Source organism: Nerophis ophidion, linkage group LG29 (assembly GCF_033978795.1).
Source record: "Nerophis ophidion isolate RoL-2023_Sa linkage group LG29, RoL_Noph_v1.0, whole genome shotgun sequence".
NCBI lineage: Eukaryota > Metazoa > Chordata > Actinopteri > Syngnathiformes > Syngnathidae > Nerophis > Nerophis ophidion.
The window spans coordinates 30,396,659-30,418,554 of record NC_084639.1 but is presented as its reverse complement, the minus strand read 5'-3'; the positions used below and the strand labels follow the sequence as shown (position 1 = coordinate 30,418,554).

At 39.1% G+C, this 21,896-nt stretch overlaps 2 protein-coding genes across 2 annotated transcripts in view; one reads left to right on the top strand and one right to left on the bottom strand.

The window, feature by feature from the left end:
• The window catches only part of LOC133546175 (zinc finger protein OZF-like), a 396,978-nt gene that overhangs the window by 278,604 nt on the left and 96,478 nt on the right, over positions 1-21,896 (top strand). The gene's annotated exons all lie outside the window — the stretch shown is intronic.
• On the bottom strand, positions 1,893-13,945 carry LOC133546206 (endonuclease 8-like 1). Its single transcript, XM_061892108.1, has 8 exons — positions 13,858-13,945; positions 11,265-11,322; positions 6,542-6,650; positions 6,390-6,474; positions 6,179-6,300; positions 6,075-6,102; positions 5,923-5,993; positions 1,893-5,858 (listed from the first exon to the last, which is right to left on the bottom strand). Exons 2-8 carry the CDS (start codon positions 11,270-11,272, stop codon positions 5,472-5,474), a joined length of 810 nt encoding a protein of 269 aa, XP_061748092.1. The 5' UTR covers positions 11,273-11,322; positions 13,858-13,945; the 3' UTR covers positions 1,893-5,471.

The window sequence follows — 21,896 nt, the reverse complement described above, 5'->3', positions numbered from 1 at the left end:
TCAGGTGTGACATACCTGTTGTTGGTGTGTGCCACGTCTCTCAGGTGTGACATACCTGTTGTTGTTGGTGTGTGCCACGTCTCTCAGGTGTGACATACCTGTTGTTGGTGTGTGCCACGTCTCTCAGGTGTGACATACCTGTTGTTGGTGTGTGCCACGTCTCTCAGGTGTGACATACCTGTTGTTGGTGTGTGCCACGTCTCTCAGGTGTGACATACCTGTTGTTGGTGTGTGCCACGTCTCTCAGGTGTGACATACCTGTTGTTGGTGTGTGCCACGTCTCTCAGGTGTGACATACCTGTTGTTGGTGTGTGCCACGTCTCTCAGGTGTGACATACCTGTTGTTGGTGTGTGCCACGTCTCTCAGGTGTGACATACCTGTTGTTGGTGTGTGCCACGTCTCTCAGGTGTGACATACCTGTTGTTGGTGTGTGCCACGTCTCTCAGGTGTGACATACCTGTTGTTGGTGTGTGCCACGTCTCTCAGGTGTGACATACCTGTTGTTGGTGTGTGCCACGTCTCTCAGGTGTGACATACCTGTTGTTGGTGTGTGCCACGTCTCTCAGGTGTGACATACCTGTTGTTGGTGTGTGCCACGTCTCTCAGGTGTGACATACCTGTTGTTGGTGTGTGCCACGTCTCTCAGGTGTGACATACCTGTTGTTGGTGTGTGCCACATCTCTCAGGTGTGACATACCTGTTGTTGGTGTGTGCCACGTCTCTCAGGTGTGACATACCTGTTGTTGGTGTGTGCCACGTCTCTCAGGTGTGACATACCTGTTGTTGGTGTGTGCCACGTCTCTCAGGTGTGACATACCTGTTGTTGGTGTGTGCCATGTCTCTCAGGTGTGACATACCTGTTGTTGGTGTACCAAAAAGTTCTATCTTGGTTTCATCTGACCACATGACATTCTCCCAATCCTCTGCTGTATCATCCATGTATCCATTTTGTTATAAACTCAACTCGTCGTATTTGGAGAATACTAAGTTGCATCCCAAGAACACCATACCTACTGTGAAGCATGGGGGTGGAAACATCATGCTTTGGGGCTGTTTTTCTGCCAAGGGGACAGGACGATTGATCCGTGTTAAGGAAAGAATGAATGGGGCCATGTATCGTGAGATTTGGAGCCAAAACCTCCTTCCATCAGTGAGAGCTTTGAATGGTTGACCAAATACTTATTTTCTACCGTAATTTACAAATAAATTATTTAAAATTCCTACAATGTGAATTCCTGGATTTTTTTTCCACATTCCGTCTCTCACAGTTGAAGTGTACCTATGATGAAAATGACAGACCTCTGTCATCATTTGAAGTGGGAGAACTTGCTGACTAAATACTTTTTTGCCCCACTGTATGTATACATTTTACAGGACTCTCATCGTCTGCCTCAGAGACCCAAGTAGTTTTTAGTGTATTATGCAAATGAGCCATGTTAGTCATTGTAGGAGCCAGATCATGTGTGTATGTCACGTGGTGTTTGTGGATGTGTACACAAGGAACAGAAGCATGTGTCATGTGACATAGGTGGCCGTCACCATAAAGAAGGTTTTTTTACCTGTACTCAAGAGGGAGAGAGAAAAGAGTAGAGCTCGGTAGCCATCATTTCTGCTCGGTTGGTAGAGTGGCCGTGCCAGCAACCTGAGGGTTCCAGGTTCGATCCCCGCTTCTGCCAACCTAGTCACTGCTGTTGTGTCCTCGGGCAAGACACTTTACCCACCTGCTCCCAGTGCCACCCACACTGGTTTCAAAATGTAACTTAGATATCGGGCTACACAATGTAAAGCGCTTCGAGTCACAAGAGAAAAGCGCTATATAAATATAATTAACTTCACATTAAATCAAATAATTTACTGTATTGTGAATTGTGATTGAAAAGTATGCCAAGAATAAACGTGTGGAATGTTTATTAAAAATATGTATCATGGAATAAAAACAGTATTTTCCAATAGATGTCCTTTACTTGACATTCTGTCTTGTCAGTCTCCCGCTACGTGTCTTGAAGCCTGCAACAAAAAGTAAGTTTACCACACTTACAGTATAATCTACAAAAGGTTTATGTGTATCAAAACACATGCAAACTTGTTAGCACACGCAAAGCTGATCTAAATATTTGTCGATTAATGAGCAAAATAAGGAGTGCAATCCATCCCATCCATCCATTTTCTATCGCTTATTCCCTCCATTTAACATATTTGTCTTAATGATGTATGCAGAATATATGTTGATTATCAGAATGCCCACAATACTGGGAGGAGAAAATGCAAATACAAATCACTCAACATGAACAGTGAGATTTATCAATGCTGAAAGTGTCCTGCAGGCAGTATCGTGCCTCTTAAAAAGTCTGAAATCTGCGTGCAAACTGGCATAGTTGCACACAGTGCTGTGAGAAAGGAGGCCATCACGCTGCAAAGACAACTGAACAGAGAAGCCTTTGTTCTACGTGTGCATGTCATATTTGGACTGTTAGAAATAAAAAGAAGAAGATATATATTCAGCAATATCATTTTATAGCTGCTGGACAACTTAAAGGGCCGATTAAACCAAAGTCTATTAATTTATGTTGTTTTTTAATGGTATTCCTTTTTTGATTTAGAAAATATGCACCGTATTTTTCGGACTATCAGTAGCAGTTTTTTTTTCATAGTTTGGCCGGGGGTGCGACTTATACTCAGGAGCGACTTATGTGTGAAATTATTAACACATTACCGTAAAATATCAATATTATTTATCTCATTGACGTAAGAGACTAGACGTATAAGATTTCATGGGATTTATGGATTAGGAGTGAGAGATAGTTTGTTAAAGGTATATCATGTTCTATATGTTCTAGTTATTTGAATGACTCTTACCATAATATGTTAGCTTAACATAGCAGTTGCTTATTTATGCCTCATATAACCTACACTTATTCAGCCTGTTCTTCACTATTCTTGATTTATTTTAAATTGCCTTTCAAATGTCTATTCTCGGTGTTGGCTTTTATCAAATAAATTTCCCCCCAAAAATGCGACTTATACTCCAGTGCGACTTGTATGTTTTTTTTCCTTCTTTATTATGCATTTTCGGCAGGTGCGACTTATACTCCGAAAAATATGGTATTGAACAAATATATAAACGCAACACTTTTGTTTTTGCTCCCATTTATCATGAATTGAACTTAAAGATCTGAAACTTTTACTATACAGAAAATATATATTCCTCTCAAAAATTACTTACTGGGTGACATGTCCGGTGAGTATGCTGGTCATGCAAGAACTGGGATGTTTTTAGCTTCCAGATCCTTGCAACATGAGTTAGTAAATGTTATTTATAAAGGTGATGGCCTCGGGTGATTAGTACAACAATGGGGCTCAGGGTCTCGTGACGGTATCTCTGCGCATGGAAAATGCCATCAATAAAATGCACGTGGTTTCGCTGTCAATAATAACATACCAAAACCTCTGTATTGTGCCAGACGCCATTGAGTGTGAGCATTTGCCCACTCAAGTTGGTTAAGAAGACAAACTGCAGTTAGGTCGAGACCCCGATGAGGACCACGAGCATGCAGATGAGCTTTCTTGAGACAGATTGATTGATTGATACTTTTATTAGTAGATTGCACAGTTCAGTACATATTCCGTACAATTGACCACTAATTGGTAACACCCCAATATGTTTTTCAACTTGTTTAAGTCGGGGTCCACGTTAATCAATTCATGGTAGTTTCTTACAGTTTGTGCAGAAATGCTATGGTTAAGCAAACCAATTGTTGTAGCAGCTGTCCGGGTGGCAGGTCTCAGCCAATCAATATGGTCTGCGGCTGTGAGGCCAGTTGGATGTATTGCCAAATTCTCTGAAACACCTTAGGAGGCGGCTTATACTAAACGGCCTGGGCTACTGGGTGTGAAGTTGGAGAAGATGCAGGTGGAGGCCCCCTTGGTGTCCTGGGTTGTAGATTACCTGACTGACAGACCACAGTATATGCCACTGCAGGACTGTGTGTCTGACAGGCTGGTCAGCAACACCGGGGCCCCGGAGGCTACAGTACTCTTCCCCCTTCCTCTACACCATTTACACCACCCATTTCCACTATCAGTCAGAGTCCTGCCACCTTCAGAAGTTTTCTGATGACTCTGCGATAGTGGGGTGTATTGAGGAAGGTGATGACGAGGAATACAGGACACTGGTGGAGGACTTTGTCACATGGTGTGGAAAGAACCACCTCCAGCTCAATGTTACGGAGACCAAGGAGCTGGTTGTGGACCTGGGAAGGAGGAGGAGTACTCTGGCGACCCCTCTTTCCATCAAGGGGGTGGATGTGGACATGGTAGAGGATTATAAATACCTCGGAGTACACATGGACAACAAGCTGAATGGGTCAAAACACGCTGAGGCCCTCTACAAGAAGGGACAGAGCCGAATCTATATTTCCTTTGGAGGCTAGGATCCTTCAACGTCTGTACAAAGATGTTGAAGATGTTCTACGAGTCGCTGGTGGCAGGCGCCCTCTTGTACGCCGTGGCCTGCTGGGGCAGCGGGCTGAGAGTGAGGGACACATACAGACTGGACAAGTTGGTAGAGAAGGCCAGTAACAAGATGGGAGTGGAGCTGGACTCTCTGGCGGTGGTGTCAGAGAGGAGAAGTCTAGCAAAACTCCTAGCCATTATGGACAACACCTCCCACCCACTACACTCGGACCTTGCAGAGAGAATGAGCACATTCAGTGGAAGGCTCAGACTCCCAAAATGCAACACGGAACGACACAGGAGGTCCTTCACACCGACAGCCATCAGACTGTATAATGCATATGTTCCTTGACTGCACTTAAATGTAGAATATATTTATATTATTCATATATATTATATTATTTATTATTATCATTGTTTATTGTGAGCGAACTGTGGTGCTGAATTTCCCCCAGGGATCAATAAAGTACTTTCTATTCTATTCTATTCTTATGGCGGAGAAATAAACATTTAATTGACGGGCAACAGCTCTGGTGGACATTGCTGCAGTCAGCATTCCTACTGCACGCTCCCTCAAAACTTGCGACATCTGAAGCATTGTGTTGTGTGATAAAACTGCACATTTCACAGTGGCCTTTTATTTTGGACAGCTCAAGGCACACCTGTCAGGTGGGATGGATTATCTTGGCAAAGAAAAAATGCTCATATTTGAGAGGAACAGGTATTTTGTGTTTATAGTCAAAGTTTTCGATCTTTGAGTTCATTTAAATTGGGAACAAGAACAAAAGCGTTGCGTTTTTTTTTTTTGTATTTAGTATAACTCCTAAAAAAAATGTCTTGCAATATGCAGTTTGATCATTCCTGCTGCAAATAGTATACATACTGTGATTCTATATTGCAGAAAAGGTGTTAGATGATCGATATGTGCTATAATCTAATATAAGCCCCCCTCCAGTGTGGAGAGCATAATAACATGAATGTAGAGGGAAAGAAGTGTTTCCAAGGGCACATAATGCTTCTAGTACACAAAAATAGGGTGATCTGTGCCACTTTTGCTGCTATCAATTGCACAAAGTAGATCACATACAACACGTCCACCAACAGTACATGCAATTTTATAGTTTGCGCACACAGATAAGTGTGTGGGAATTGGATCCTCAAAGATCAGGCTCTTAATATTTTCAGAAAATGGGAGTATTATTAGAATCAGACCTGCAGCTGGCTCTGTATTGTTCTTTTTCCTCCTGCCTGACGTGGATTTCGGTTCTTGCTGAGGTGTGTTTGCTGATCTTCTTCTGGGTGTGGCTTCTTCTTGAGGTCCATTTTCTTCTTCCTTTGCTGCTTTTGTGGGCTTTTTGGCTGCTTTTTTCTTCACTGTGCTGTCAGAGTTGTGTTTCCTGGACACCTGAAGTACAGCCACAATGGGGTTAGATTTCTATGTGCTGGTGGTGATTACCTACTGAATATACCTTTTTCTTGCGGGGGTAATCATGGTCTGCATCTGTATCTTTTCTCTTTTTGGCCTTTGGAGACTTTGATTCTGGTGTGTGAGAAAAGATAAAGACACACTAAGCTTTCTCTTATGTGTAATGGTATCTCAACTATTTTTTCTGGCGTTTACCTTTAGGAGCCATAGGACCTGGATCGCCCTGAAATGACACCATTTTCTATTAGTCAATACATGCTACAAATATAGTTGTTACGTATGAAAATGTGTTTGCATACTTTGAACCACATAGTCCTGCCATTGTGGTCGCGTACAGACTTCATTCCATCCACATAGTAACACTGCAACCAGGCCTCAAAACCTGAGTAGTCTTTCTTCTCTGGATCGTAACCTTTCCCACCTCCATAAACAAAAAGTCTAAATAAGAGGAGCACCTTTGTGTCGTTGTCTTCCCCCCACCCCGATCAACCTTGAAACATGGATTCTTACCTAAGTTCACCACCTCCAGCGGTACTGTGTGGCAAAGTCTGAGCAGGTCTGTATTCTCCTCTTCCATTTTGTCCTTTTTGGCTCCCTTAACATTTTTGGGCAAAATAAACTGTTAATAATCGAGGTAAAATACTTGTTTGTACTTATTTGACCTTTTTGCTATGGATCTCCTTTTTTACAGCTTTCTTGTCTTCACACGCATCCTCTGACTTGAGGCCTTCCAGCACAGTCCGGGCAGGCACAAAGGGTGGAATGTTCAACCTGGAAGACACACATGGGCATCTTTTCAAAAACAGAAGGTATTTTGTGTGGAAACAGTGCTACACTTTTATAGTAAACACATTTCCAAGTGAAATTAGGAATTGCTTGTTTATTCATCCAAGATGATTAGAATCTGGGGAATACAAAAACATTCTTCACTCTCCTTTTCAGATCACGGTGACCTGAGTATGTATCTTCATTCAATGGTCATTTCTTTTACAGCAGGCTCTTTGGTGAAGTGTAATATTATTGCTAGGAGTCTTGCAAAAGTACTTCACACAGTGGGCACGGCTGTAACAAAATAACACTGCAATGTACTGTCAACATGTACAAAACCCCAAACCAGTGAAGTAGCACGTTGTGTAAATGGTAAATAAAAACAGAATACAATGATTTGTAAATCCTTTTTAACTTATATTCAATTGAATAGACTGCAAAGACAAGATATTTGATGTTGGATCTGAGAAACTTTTTTTTTTGCAAATATTAGCTCATTTTGGAATTTGATGCCTGCAACATGCTTAAAAAAAGCTGGCACGAGTGTCAAAAAAGACCGAAAAAGTTGAGGAATGCTCATCAAACACTTGTTTCCCATAGCAAAGCAAAATTGAAGATGAGATCTCATGTATGTCTTATATCTATCTCCTAGACATAAAAGAGCACTAATGGAGACCAAAGTAGTTTTCTCCTTCTTCTCAAATGTATCTCCTGAGAAATAAGGCTCACAGTGAGCACTATGAGAGATCTCATAGTTGTCTAATAGTTATCTCTTTTCCCCATTTCAACTAAGACCAAAATGAGAGATGAATGAGCTGGTCTCCAATATGTCTCAATTATGACTCAGTGAGAGAAACACCTGGTTTTGTTTCTCACTACTCACTGTTTGAGTTCTCAGATGTCTCTTTTCTATTTCGGCAAAAAGACAATTGATGAGTATTGGTTTCAATATGTCTCAATGATGTCTCAGTGAGAGATATACTTGGTTTTGTCTCTCACTGCTCACTATTAAAGTTGTTAGATATACCCGTTTTCTAAAAAAATGCATTTTAATGGGCTCAATTTAGTTATACCTCAATCATATTCCAGTTGATCTCATGCCAACATTGGGAGAAAATAATGAATTCAGACAATATGGATATATGGTCTGTAATCTAAATGGTTTATTTAAATAAAGTTGGACTTAATTTGTTGATTTCTTATCCACACGTCATGTACAGTAACTCGGTGACTACAATTGTGAGATTTAAAACTGAACCCAAACAATACTGATATGATCACAAGACACTTTGTAAGAGCTTTTAACATTTGTGAACTTTCTAGAGCAGTGGTTCTCAAACTCTTTTAACAAAGTACCACTTCAGAAGATATTTGGCTCTCCAACCACCATCATAAGGACTAATATTAAAATGCAGTAGCATAGTAGGCCTATGTATTCATTAAAAAAGACAGTGGCTTTATTAAACAAGTAAATGTAATATATTTGCCACTGAAATATTACACACAATGCAAAAACATCATCAACAATGATACTCCATATACAGTACATATTTACAGAATCCACGGCAACATCACATCAGTGTGTATTTTCAGAGCATTTATAACAATGATTAAAGATTTGATTTGTGGCTTCTTAGGCCAGTTCAGTTCTTCATTATTTCAAACTTTTCAAGTGTGTTGGGGAAATGAACTGCAATCACTATGCCAGGCATAGATGTGAAGTCAAGGAAAACAACTTTACCCAATATGTCATCCAAGAATACTACTGTACTGCAGAGGTTTCCAATAGGGGAATAACATGACTGCATGTCTCATATGTTACACTATCTTGCAGCAAAGAAAAACCTGCATGTTTATATTCACCAACGAGGGCCCATTTGGCACATGAATGTGCTGTGGTAAACAAGAAATCAATCTGTACATACTTTAAAAAAAGGATGAGAACCTTTCTTCTGACACACTGGTCCCACAAAGCAGGCATTTTATTTGTTTACTTTCTATTGGCCCAAAACAATTCTTGGAGGATTTATGTAATATAGTAGGCGATGATGCAGAGTGGGATAAAAAAAAGTTTTGGAACTTCTGCACACTGTTTAAGCAGTCTGTGTTCAGACTATCGGGATAAAGCAACTTGAACATTTTGAGCATATGGCTTAGGGCCTTACCTGTGACTTTAGGACAGTTTACATAACCCATGCTGATCAGAAGGCACTCTGCCATGGTTTCTGATGCATTGTCATGTATTGGTTTGTCTGTTGTGTCCTTGAAATTGGACTCTTCTGCACACTCCTCACTCAAACCATCTTCAAATCCTTCATTAAACGTATGTCCGTCATTGTACATCCAATCCCCTATATCAGGGAGAGCTTCCTCAAATGATTGAAATGGATCATACTCAGCATCGACATGTCATTCAGTTGTTAGGCCATCAGGAGGATGTATGAGGGCTGATCTGGAAAATGGTTTTCCATTCTCTTCGATGGTCAGAAGTAGAAATATTTTCATGTGCTGAAAGTAAAATAGAATACAAATCACTAAAGGTTTTTGATAACATTTTGTCACAAGGCAAAACGTATAACATCTCAGCATATCGCTCACATTCTTACACTCCAAAGTTTGTCACATTTGAGCAGGATTTGCTTTGTGACAAAATTCACAGCAAAACATTATTCAGCCACAGAAGACGGTGGGTGTACCTGGCAGGTGGGGAGAGGCTTGATGTTCCAGAGTGGTACATCCTGCACGGTTACCTGAAGGTTGGATGTGTTCCATTTGAAGAGCAGTGTTTTGGGCTCCTTCAGGGGGCACCGCCTCATGCAGTGTTACCCTGCTGCTACCCCCTGACACAAAGAAGAGGAACCAAAAAACTCTAAAGATTCAAATCATTGAAAAAAAAAACAGACAAAACAAGAAGGAAGTTGACATAAATTGAACACATTATACAAATCCAGCTAATGGAATGCATTTCCTTTTTCCCCACATCTTGAGCGCATTGTAGTTCATGTTTACGTATCTTCTGTGTTTGTGGTAACACATCATCCACAGTGTTAAATGTAACTCATCACAATACAACACACACTATAAAAAGAAAGTTGTGGATGCTAATGCCAATCATTAGTAAATACACAACAGCAAACCAAACCTATGAGAAAGGATCTTGACGAGGGATGCAACATTATTGTAAATATAACCTTATTTTGATTTCAAAATTGTCACAATAATGCCGTGATGTGTGACGCTATCAAACGAGAACACCAGTCGCTGTGTTTTTTTCTGACAATATTAAGTGGGCTCATCTGAGAAGTAAACTGGTTCTCCCATGAAAACCCGCCGTGTGGGAAAACAAGGTTCAAACGGGACATTATAGAAGGGCGAAAAAGTGGAAGTGTGCAGGAGTGATGGGAACGTTTGTGCTTAGGTTAGCCGAGGAATTGTTGCTGTGAAATATTTCTGTGCCTATAACTGTCGTGTTAGTTGAACCTTAAACAAAGTCTGCATACTGCAAGGTAAAGCATGCCACGTTCATCCAGACCATTTCCAAATCGACCCAGAGCCCTTGCAGCTCACCAGAGGAAATGTGGACATGCACAAAATAAGACATTTGCTGACACTACACACCACAATGTCTACAATAAGTTAGGGAATAGGAGTAATATATTAGAATGAGTTATATGTTAGAACCGTTATTTGGAAAATATCGTTCATGTGAAACCAAGATGTCAGCAAGGGAAAATATGCATTTGTGAGGTATTTACATGATTAAAAGTCAAATTATTAGTTAACTCTTAAGAATCAGTATTCTACAAACTAATACAATTTGGACTGCAAAGGGCAGTTTCTTAGGAAGTTCAAAGTTTAAAAACACTCAACTAAACAGCAGTGATGTAACAATATCAAAATGTCATATCACCGTTACTGTGACCAAAATGATCACTGTTTGCATTATAATGGCAGTATTGTTGAATGTGCTAAAAAGGTCATCAAACCCACAATAATACCAAGTTGTATTGAAAAAAAAACATACCGGACACACAGTATAGTTTCTTGGCAAAAGAAACATTATTGTTCTACATTAGTTACACTGGATGTTTACTGTTTATGTCAGTTTAAAGAGACTTATTTGAAAATGTTGGTTTTTGTGTGTTACTTGAAATTCTGCACCATTCCTTTGCACCTAAAATACCAGTTTTTAATGATAAATATGATTACAACATATGAAAATGATGTTTGTGTTCAATTACAGTAAGTGTGTTTATCCTAAACATTCCTCCCACGTCATTTAACACACTTTGACATTTTTGTAACAATATCTTACCCTGGCTTTAACACTATGACGATATCATACCGTGAAATGTTGATATTGTTACATCCTTAGTCATGACCTGATGTTACCTACCAGCTTTAACTTGGAGGTGAAAGGTTCCAAAAACATGAATTACACATGCTGAGATAACTCCTATTTGAAGTTTCATTCTTCATATGTGCTAATGTAATCAGGGTCAAAGAAAGCAATATTTTCATGTTTGTTCCTGACAAACTGTGGACAGCTTTTTATCTGTAAATCTCAATCAGAACTAATTGACTTCAAGAAAGAACAGGCATATACATATAACTTACTTGGACATTGCTGGTCATTCTCCACATTCACATAGGTGCATGCTGCAGGACGGGATGACTGCAGGAAGAAAAAGAAAGTATCACATATTATATCTGCTGCCAGTTTAATGCACCACCACTATACCAGTCTACTCAGCAACTTTACAGTCCTTCTTGATCTTTTATTTGATTCCACTTCTTTACCAGTTCTTCTTCATCCTTTTCCAGCTTTTCCTTTTGTCATTTCGACACTCCAATACTATATAAATCAATCAATCAATCAATGTTTATTTATATAGCCCCAAATCACAAATGTCTCAAAGGACTGTACAAATCATTACGACTACAACATCCTCGGAAGAACCCACAAAAGGGCAAGGAAAACTCACACCCAGTGGGCAGGGAGAATTCACATCCAGTGGGACGCTAGTGACAATGCTGACTATGAGAAACCTTGGAGAGGACCTCAGATGTGGGCAACCCCCCCCCCTCTAGGGGACCGAAAGCAATGGATGTGGAGCGGGTCTAACATGATACTGTGAAAGTTCAATCCATAGTGGCTCCAACACAGCCGCGAGAGTTCAGTTCAAGCGGATCCAAGACAGCAGCGAGAGTCCCGTCCACAGGAAACCATCTCAAGCGGAGGCGGAAACCATCTCAAGCGGAGGCGGATCAGCAGCGTAGAGATGTCCCCAACCAATACAGGCGAGCGGTCCATCCTGGGTCCCGACGAGCGGTCCATCCTGGGTCTCGACTCTGGACAGCCAGTACTTCATCCATGGTCATCGGACCGGACCCCCTCCACAAGGGAGGGGGGGACATAGGAGAAAGAAAAGAAGCGGCAGATCAACTGGTCTAAAAAGGAGGTCTATTTAAAGGCTAGAGTATACAGATGAGTTTTAAGGTGAGACTTAAATGCTTCTACTGAGGTGGCATCTCCAACTGTTACCGGAAGGGCATTCCAGAGTACTGGAGCCCGAACGGAAAACGCTCTATAGCCCGCAGACTTTTTTTGGGCTCTAGGAATCACTAATAAGCCGGAGTCTTTTGAACGCAGATTTCTTGCCGGGACATATGGTACAATACAATCGGCAAGATAGGATGGAGCTAGACCGTGTAGTATTTTATACGTAAGTAGTAAAACCTTAAAGTCACATCTTAAGTGCACAGGAAGCCAGTGCAGGTGAGCCAGTATAGGTATATATGTATGTATATATGTATATAAAGGTATATACAGTATAGGTATATATGTATGTATATATGTATATAAAGGTATATACAGTATATATGTATGTATATACGTATATAAAGGTATATAAATGATAAATGGGTTGTACTTGTATAGCGCTTTTCTACCTTCAAGGTACTCAAAGCGCTTTGACACTATTCCACATTTACCCATTCACACACACATTCACACACTGATGGAGGGAGCTGCCATGCAAGGCGCCAACCAGCACCAATCAGGAGCAAGGGTGAAGTGTCTTGCTCAGGACACAACGGACGTGACGAGGTTGGTACTAGGTGGGAATTGAACCAGGGACGCTCGGGTTGCGCACAACCGCTCTCCCCACTGCGCCACGCCGTCCCCATATACAGTATATATGTATGTATATATGTATATAAAGGTATATACAGTATATATGTATGTATATATGTATATAAAGGTATATACAGTATATATGTATGTATATATGTATATAAAGGTATATACAGTATATATGTATATAAAGGTATATACAGTATATATGTATGTATATATGTATATAAAGGTATATACAGTATATATGTATGTATATATGTATATAAAGGTATATACAGTATATATGTATATAAAGGTATATACAGTATATATGTATGTATATATGTATATAAAGGTATATACAGTATATATGTATGTATATATGTATATAAAGGTATATACAGTATATATGTATGTATATATGTATATAAAGGTATATGCAGTATATATGTATGTATATATGTATATAAAGGTATATACAGTATATATGTATGTATATATGTATATAAAGGTATATACAGTATAGGCGTAATGTGATCAAACTTTCTTGTTCTTGTCAAAAGTCTAGCAGCCGCATTTTGTACCAACTGTAATCTTTTAATGCTAGACATGGGGAGACCCCAAAATAATAGGTTACAGTAATCGAGACGAGACGTAACAAACGCATGGATAATGATCTCGGCGTCTTTAGTGGACAAAATGGAGCGAATTTTAGCGATATTACGGAGATGAAAGAAGGCCGTTTTAGTAACGCTTTTAATGTGTGCCTCAAAGGAGAGAGTTGGGTGGAAGATAAATACAGACAAAGGTTGCTGGAATATAGGTGGAACTTCTTGTAAATGTAAAACTCTATATTATGTGTTCAGTAATGTATATTGTTCCACTTCAAATGTTCTCTGAACATTTATTTCTCTCATTGTTATTTCACTTCTTGTTATTATACTTACCTCGGTGGAGGTAACTATCACAACTTCTAGCAATTATAGCTCTATTTCCGTAACTGCGTGACGTTCCAGTAGTTTAAAACAAATAACTGGTGTGTGTTAAAGTCATATAAATACCAAAAGAGAAACAATAAATGGTATTACTTACTTTCAGTTGTTATTCCTTCGATGCTGAATATTATTTCTTCCCATCGAAATCATTACATCCGCCCACTTAATGCGCATGCGTGTTTTTCAGGAAAAGCCAATCTGATTGGACAGATTCATGGAGTGCCGTGCCAAATCTCGCGATCTCAGGATTTACATCAAGTTCATTTTCTCCTTATATGTCCATCTGAAAATAGCCCTTTTTGGCTAGGACATCATTTTCAAATGATTTGAAAATGTATGCTTTCTATCAGACGGCGGCGGACATGACGCGTTATTTGCCATCAGTTAACGTCAGAAGAAGAAGAAGCGGGGAAACAGTAGGTGGCGTAACATTTGAAGGTTGTCAGTGCGCCTACCTTCAACTAAAACAAGGAAGAAGAAGGAAGCCAACACTTAGTTGTTTTTTTTAAAGGTTTATTTATAAATGTCAACAATTACAAACAGTAAGACAAACAACAATATACAACATTATAAAACATTATGAAAACAGTACAAAACAGCGCCAGGGGGTTGTAAGTTCAAAATAATAAAAAAAAAGAATAAAAACATATATATATAAATAATAAACAAAATGCAAAGCCGTAGGCTTATTCAGATTCATCAAACAACTTAAATGTGGAACACAGCATCATCGGTTTCACAGCTTTTTTGTTGTTAGAGGTAGAGAGCGTTTTAATGTAAAGTTCCAGATCTTTTTTAAAGGCACAAAAGATAGGACGGGTATTAAGAAACTTACATTTATGAATATAAAACTTAGCCAATAAAATAATGAGCTTGCAAAGGTAGAATTCCTTTTCAATTTTTTGTTCATACAGTGTAAAACCAAAAATCACATCTTTAAAGTAAAGCACAAATTTGTCATAAATATTGTCCAGGATGAAGCGACAGATGCCTGCCATAGTGATGGAGTGTTTTCACAAGTATAAAACAAGTGGTTAACAGTCTCTGGGTGCATGTTACAAAAGGTGCAGGTGACATCAATGTCCTTTTTGTATCTAACCATCACAGTCTTTACAGGGTAATAGCGATGGATGATTTTAAATGATATCTCTTTGACTTTGTTGCTAAGTAAATACCTGTTAGGAAGGGACCACGTTTTGGTCCAACAGATGTCATTTACAACATTATTCCATAAGGAAATGACATAGGAGACAGACACACAATCATTTTGGAATAAGCTGCGGATTTTTCTGTTATTTTTTTGATCAAAGCAAAGTTTCCCCACGGGAGTGTCAAGTGGATCATTCACAATGTTTACAGCAGAAAGAGGAGGTGTGTAAGCCATATACAACATAAAAAGCGCACCCCGTGGTTTACAGAAGAAACTAGAGCTCAGAAATTATTATGCAGAAAGCTGGAACGCAAATGGCGCACGACTAAACTTGAGGTGCACCATCAAGCATGGAGTGATGGTTTAATAACTTATAAACGCATGCTTACCTTAGCTAAAGCTAAATATTACTCAAATCTCATCCACCGTAATAAAAACGATCCTAAATTTTTGTTTAGTACGGTAGCATCGCTAACCCAACAAGGGACTCCTTCCAGTAGCTTAACCCACTCAGCTGATGACTTTATGCAATTCTTTAGTAAGAAAATTGAAGTCATTAGAAAGGAGATTAAAGACAATGCGTCCCAGCTACAACGGGGTTCTATTAACACTGACACGATTGCATATACGGCGGATACTGCCCTCCAAAATAGTTTCTCTCGTTTTGAGGAAATAACATTAGAGGAATTGTTACAACGTGTTAAGGGAATAAAACAGACAACATGTTTACTTGACCCTCTTCCTGGGAAACTGATCAAGGAACTCTTTGTATTATTAGGTCCATCAGTGCTAAATATTATAAACTTATCACTCTCCTCGGGCACTGTTCCCCTAGCATTCAAAAAAGCGGTTATTCATCCTCTTCTTAAAAGACCTAACCTCGATCCTGACCTCATGGTAAATTACCGACCGGTGTCTCACCTTCCCTTTATTTCAAAAATCCTTGAAAAAATTGTTGCGGAGCAGTTAAATGAACACTTAGCGTCTAACAATCTATGTGAAACCTTTCAATCCGGTTTCAGGGCAAATCACTCGACGGAGACAGCCCTCGCAAAAATGACTAATGATCTATTGCTAACGATGGATTCTGATGCGTCATCTATGTTGCTGCTCCTCGATCTTAGCGCTGCTTTCGATACCGTCGATCATAATATTTTATTAGAACGTATCAAAACACGAATTGGTATGTCAGACTTAGCCCTGTCTTGGTTTAACTCTTATCTTACTGATAGGATGCAGTGTGTCTCCCATAACAATGTGACCTCGGACTACGTTAAGGTAACGTGTGGAGTTCCCCAGGGTTCGGTCCTTGGCCCTGCACTCTTCAGCATCTACATGCTGCCGCTAGGTGACATCATACGCAAATACGGTGTTAGCTTTCACTGTTATGCTGATGACACCCAACTCTACATGCCCCTAAAGCTGACCAACACGCCGGATTGTAGTCAGCTGGAGGCGTGTCTTAATGAAATTAAACAATGGATGTCCGCTAACTTTTTGCAACTCAACGCCAAAAAAACGGAAATGCTGATTATCGGTCCTGCTAGACACCGAACTCTATTTAATAATACAACTCTAACATTTGACAACCAAACAATTAAACAAGGCGACACGGTAAAGAATCTGGGTATTATCTTCGACCCAACTCTCTCCTTTGAGGCACACATTAAAAGCGTTACTAAAACGGCCTTCTTTCATCTCCGTAATATCGCTAAAATTCGCTCCATTCTGTCCACTAAAGACGCTGAGATCATTATCCATGCGTTTGTTACGTCTCGCCTCGACTACTGTAACGTATTATTTTCGGGTCTCCCCATGTCTAGCATTAAAAGATTACAGTTGGTACAAAATGCGGCTGCTAGACTTTTGACAAGAACAAGAAAGTTTGATCACATTACGCCTGTACTGGCTCACCTGCACTGGCTTCCTGTGCACTTAAGATGTGACTTTAAGGTTTTACTACTTACGTATAAAATACTACACGGTCTAGCTCCATCTTATCTTGCCGATTGTATTGTACCATATGTCCCGGCAAGAAATCTGCGTTCAAAGGATTCCGGCTTATTAGTGATTCCCAAAGCCCAAAAAAAGTCTGCGGGCTATAGAGCATTTTCCGTTCGGGCTCCAGTACTCTGGAATACCCTCCCGGTAACAGTTCGCGATGCCACCTCAGTAGAAGCATTTAAGTCTCACCTTAAAACTCATTTGTATACTCTAGCCTTTAAATAGACTCCCTTTTTAGACCAGTTGATCTGCCGTTTCTTTTCTTTTTCTTCTATGTCCCACTCTCCCGTGTGGAGGGGGTCCAGTCCGATCCGGTGGCCATGTACTGCTCGCCTGTGTATCGGCTGGGGACATCTCTGCGCTGCTGGTCCGCCTACGCTTGGGATGGTTTCCTGCTGGCTCCGCTGTGAACGGGACTCTCGCTGCTGTGTCTTGGATCCTCTTTGGACTGGACTCTCGCGACTGTGTTGTATCCATTGTGGATTGAACTTTCACAGTATCATGTTAGACCCGCTCGACATCCATTGCTTTCCTCCTCTCTAAGGTTCTCATAGTCATCATTGTCACCGACGTCCCACTGGGTCATTATTGTCACCAATGTCCCACTGGGTGTGAGTTTTCCTACCGAGGATGTCGTGGTGGTTTGTGCAGCCCTTTGAGACACTAGTGATTTAGGGCTATATAAGTAAACATTGATTGATTGATTGATTGATTGAATAACACCTGTTGGAATGTACAACATAATAACACCTGTTGGAATGTACAACATAATAACACCTGTTGGAATGTACAACATAATAACACCTGTTGGAATGTACAACATAATAACACCTGTTGGAATGTACAACATAATAACAGGTGTTGGAATGTACAACATAATAACACCTGTTGGAATGTACAACATAATAACACCTGTTGGAATGTACAACATAATAACAGGTGTTGGAATGTACAACATAATAACACCTGTTGGAATGCACAACATAATAACACCTGTTGGAATGTACAACATAATAACACCTGTTGGAATGCACAACATAATAACACCTGTTGGAATGTACAACATAATAACACCTGTTGGAATGTACAACATAATAACACCTGTTGGAATGTACAACATAATAACACCTGTTGGAATGTACAACATAATAACACCTGTTGGAATGTACAACATAATAACACCTGTTGGAATGTACAACATAATAACACCTGTTGGAATGTACAACATAATAACACCTGTTGGAATGTAAAACATAATAACACCTGTTGGAATGTACAACATAATAACACCTGTTGGAATGTACAACATAATAACACCTGTTGGAATGTACAACATAATAACACCTGTTGGAATGTACAACATAATAACACCTGTTGGAATGTACAACATAATAACACCTGTTGGAATGTAAAACATAATAACACCTGTTGGAATGTACAACATAATAACACCTGTTGGAATGTACAACATAATAACACCTGTTGGAATGTACAACATAATAACACCTGTTGGAATGTACAACATAATAACACCTGTTGGAATGTACAACATAATAACACCTGTTGGAATGTACAACATAATAACACCTGTTGGTCAGCTTGGTCAGCTGTGCTGATTGATTTAGTTTCAGTTAAGGTATCCATAAACTTAAGTTGAAAAACGTATTGGGGTGTTACCATTTAGTGGTCAATTGTACAGAATATGTACTGAACTGTGCAATCTACTAATAAAAGTTTCAATCAATCAATCAATAGTGCGTAATCAGAGCGCATGTGTAAAAAAAAAAAAAAAATTCCCAGTCCACAACTATCCTCATCCACAACACGTTCTCTTAGATTTCCATGTTATGATACATGTTCACATTATTTATTGACTGTATCCAAAAAGTATTTAAAAAAATATGGTATTATCTAAATGAAGATATGAAATAATCCTAAATGAAATTCAATGACTTGGTTTATATTATTGGATATTCTCGGTCATAAAATCAGTGTCAGTTGAGTTGGTCCATAGATTTCCTGTAGGGAATTTTAATGTCCAGCAGATGTCAGTATTTAGTGACACAGGATCAATACAGTTTATAAATGTGTCAAAAGGCTGTGCAACGCCTCATCAACCCATCACTAACAATCACACAGGTCAGGTAATGTCAAGACTTTAATCTACACTGGACATAGGCAGTCTTCTTTACTGTCAAAGACTTTTTGACAAATCAATCAAAAAGAGCCCCCAGTCAAATGACAAATTCAGTATTACTTTTCAACAGACATTTACTTAATCTTGTTGTTTGTGGTCTGGACATTTGACACAGGAATTTAACTTTTCCACACACCATCCTGAATCACGGTTTCAATCGTAGTCCATGTTAACTACCAAACCGTAACTTAAAAGGGTTGGTTGAACAACTATAAGGACTAGCAGGTCATTGCTAATGTTTCTAATAGGCACAGTACTCATGGACTAAGTTTTGGGGAAATTCCTATTGAAATCAATGGGACATCCTTCAAAGTTCCACTTATTCCGTCTGATTCCAACTGTTCCGACTTCAAAATTTTCAGACTCTTCAGGAATCGTGTGCTTGATTTCAACAATGCTAAAATAATTTCAGGATTTCGGTTCATCATCAGCATTGGAGCAAACACATGCAATTCCTTCAGGAATTGCCTCATCTAGTTTTTAATGTTTAATAAAAAATAACAAATAAAATAACGACAAAAAAAGATACAACATTACAACATTTCGAAGTTTTAACCTATTCAAACCATTCCACCTTCGACTCATTGCACCATTCTGGAAATTCAAACTTCCCCTTTTCCTTGTCAAAAAAAGTTGAGGATTTTCCAGAATTCCTGCTTTTCCGAAGCCCTATTTCCACCCTTTTTCTGGCGACTACACCTTCCACATTTTTCAACGCGTTTTAACTGTTCCACCGTCAAAGCTTTCTTCTGCATAGGAAGTTGAAGAATTCTCTGTTTTCCCGAAATTCCGTATTACCATTTGTCATTTCAACATGTTATTACTTCAACAATTCTCGACCGATTGAAAAATTGTCCAAGACATCAATAAATTTAGATTAGATACTACTTTATTTATTCCTTCAGGAGAATAAATGCCTTGGCAGAAGACACCTCCTGCCAAAGATGCCTATACCGCAGGACTTTTAATTGTTCAAATGATCATCAAATGTTGCCGTTGACATCAGTGATGCTGTTTGGAACAGAAATGATATATTTAGTAAGTAGAAAGAAAACACAAGGAGCCCGGGCAACAGCAGCATGGGCCGCCGGGCAGCCCATGCATGCTGTGCCCTCCGGGCAACAGCAGCGAAGGTCTGCCCGGCCGCAGACTGGCTGCGTAGTCCTTATAGCTGTTCTACCAACCTTTTTAAGTAACGGTTGGGTAGTTAACATGGGTGCCAATTGCCTCGTACCTTAGTAGCTGTTTAGCCAACCCTTTTAAGTTACGGTTTTAAGAAGTACCAAGTGTTGAAACCGTGGGTCAGAATGGTGTGTGTAAAAGCAAAATGCCTGTGTCAGTCTCCCAGCATTGGAGCGTTCGTATACAATTCCTTCAGGAATGGCCTCATTTACTGTTAAATGTTTAATTAAAAAGGAAAATAACTATAAATAAAGGTACAACAATACAATGGTTCCACATTTTTTAACCTATTACACCATTTTGGAAAGTTCAGGATTTTCCAAAATTCTTGCTTCTACAAAGTCTTCTTTGCAGCGATTACTCTTTTCACAGTTTTCAACATGTTACAACTTTCAGAGTCCAAGGGTTTTGCTATTAATAGAACATTGACGGTCTACTTCACTGTTTGGACAGCACATCAAAATCACCAGTCGATGGTAAAACCAATATCGAATGTCACATTTTAATAGAGCATTCGTCAAAAAGTTTGCTTTCACAATTTTACTATCAGGGAGACTGACAAGGGCATTTAGCTTTTCCACACACCATCCTGACTCACGGTTTCAACGATTGGTACTTGTTAAAACTGTAACTTAAAATGGTTTGCTGAACAGCTATCAAGGTTCGATGCAATAGGCGCCCATGTTAACTACCCAACCGTAACTTAAAAAGGTTGGTTGAGCAGGTATAACGACTATGCGGCCGGATTCCCAGGTGACTGGGCATTTCATTGCTACTGTTGCCCAGAGGGCACAGTATGCATGGGCTGCCTGTGCAATATCTCAATTCCTGGTTATTCTGAATGATAATTAGTGGGAGACCCGACAACACTGATGCATCGACATCTGCGTCGAGCTCAATGAACCAAACACTGTGTCGGTGTGCAGTAACAGCTAATCCTTTAGATAGCTCAGTTGATAAAGTGGAAAGCTGTATTAGCTTATGCTGAGTTCTTTAGGGCACTGGTTCAAATCCAGCTCGATGGATCACTCATTACGTTTTTACCATGAATTGATTAACGTGGAAACACTAAACATGTATTTAATAATTTTATACTAAACATGTATTTAATATTCATATACTAAACATGTATTTAATATTTATACACTAAACATGTATTTCATATTCATACACTAAACATGTATTTAATATTTACACACTAAACATGTATTTAAACATGTTTAGTGTGTAAATATTAAATACAAGTTTAGTGTATAAATATGAAATACATGTTTAGTGTATAAATATTAAACACATGTTTAGTGTATAAATATTAAATATATGTTTAGTGTATGAATATTAAATACATGTTTAGTATAAAAAATATTAAAGACATGTTTAGTGTATGAATATCAAATACATGTTTAGTGTATGAATATTAAATACATGTTTAGTATATAAATATTAAATATATGTTTAGTATATGAATATTAAATACATGTTTAGGATATAAATATTAAATACATGTTTAGTGTATGAATATTAAATACATGTTTAGTATAAAAATATGATATACATGTTTAGTGTATGAATATTAAATTAATGTTTAGTATATAAATATTAA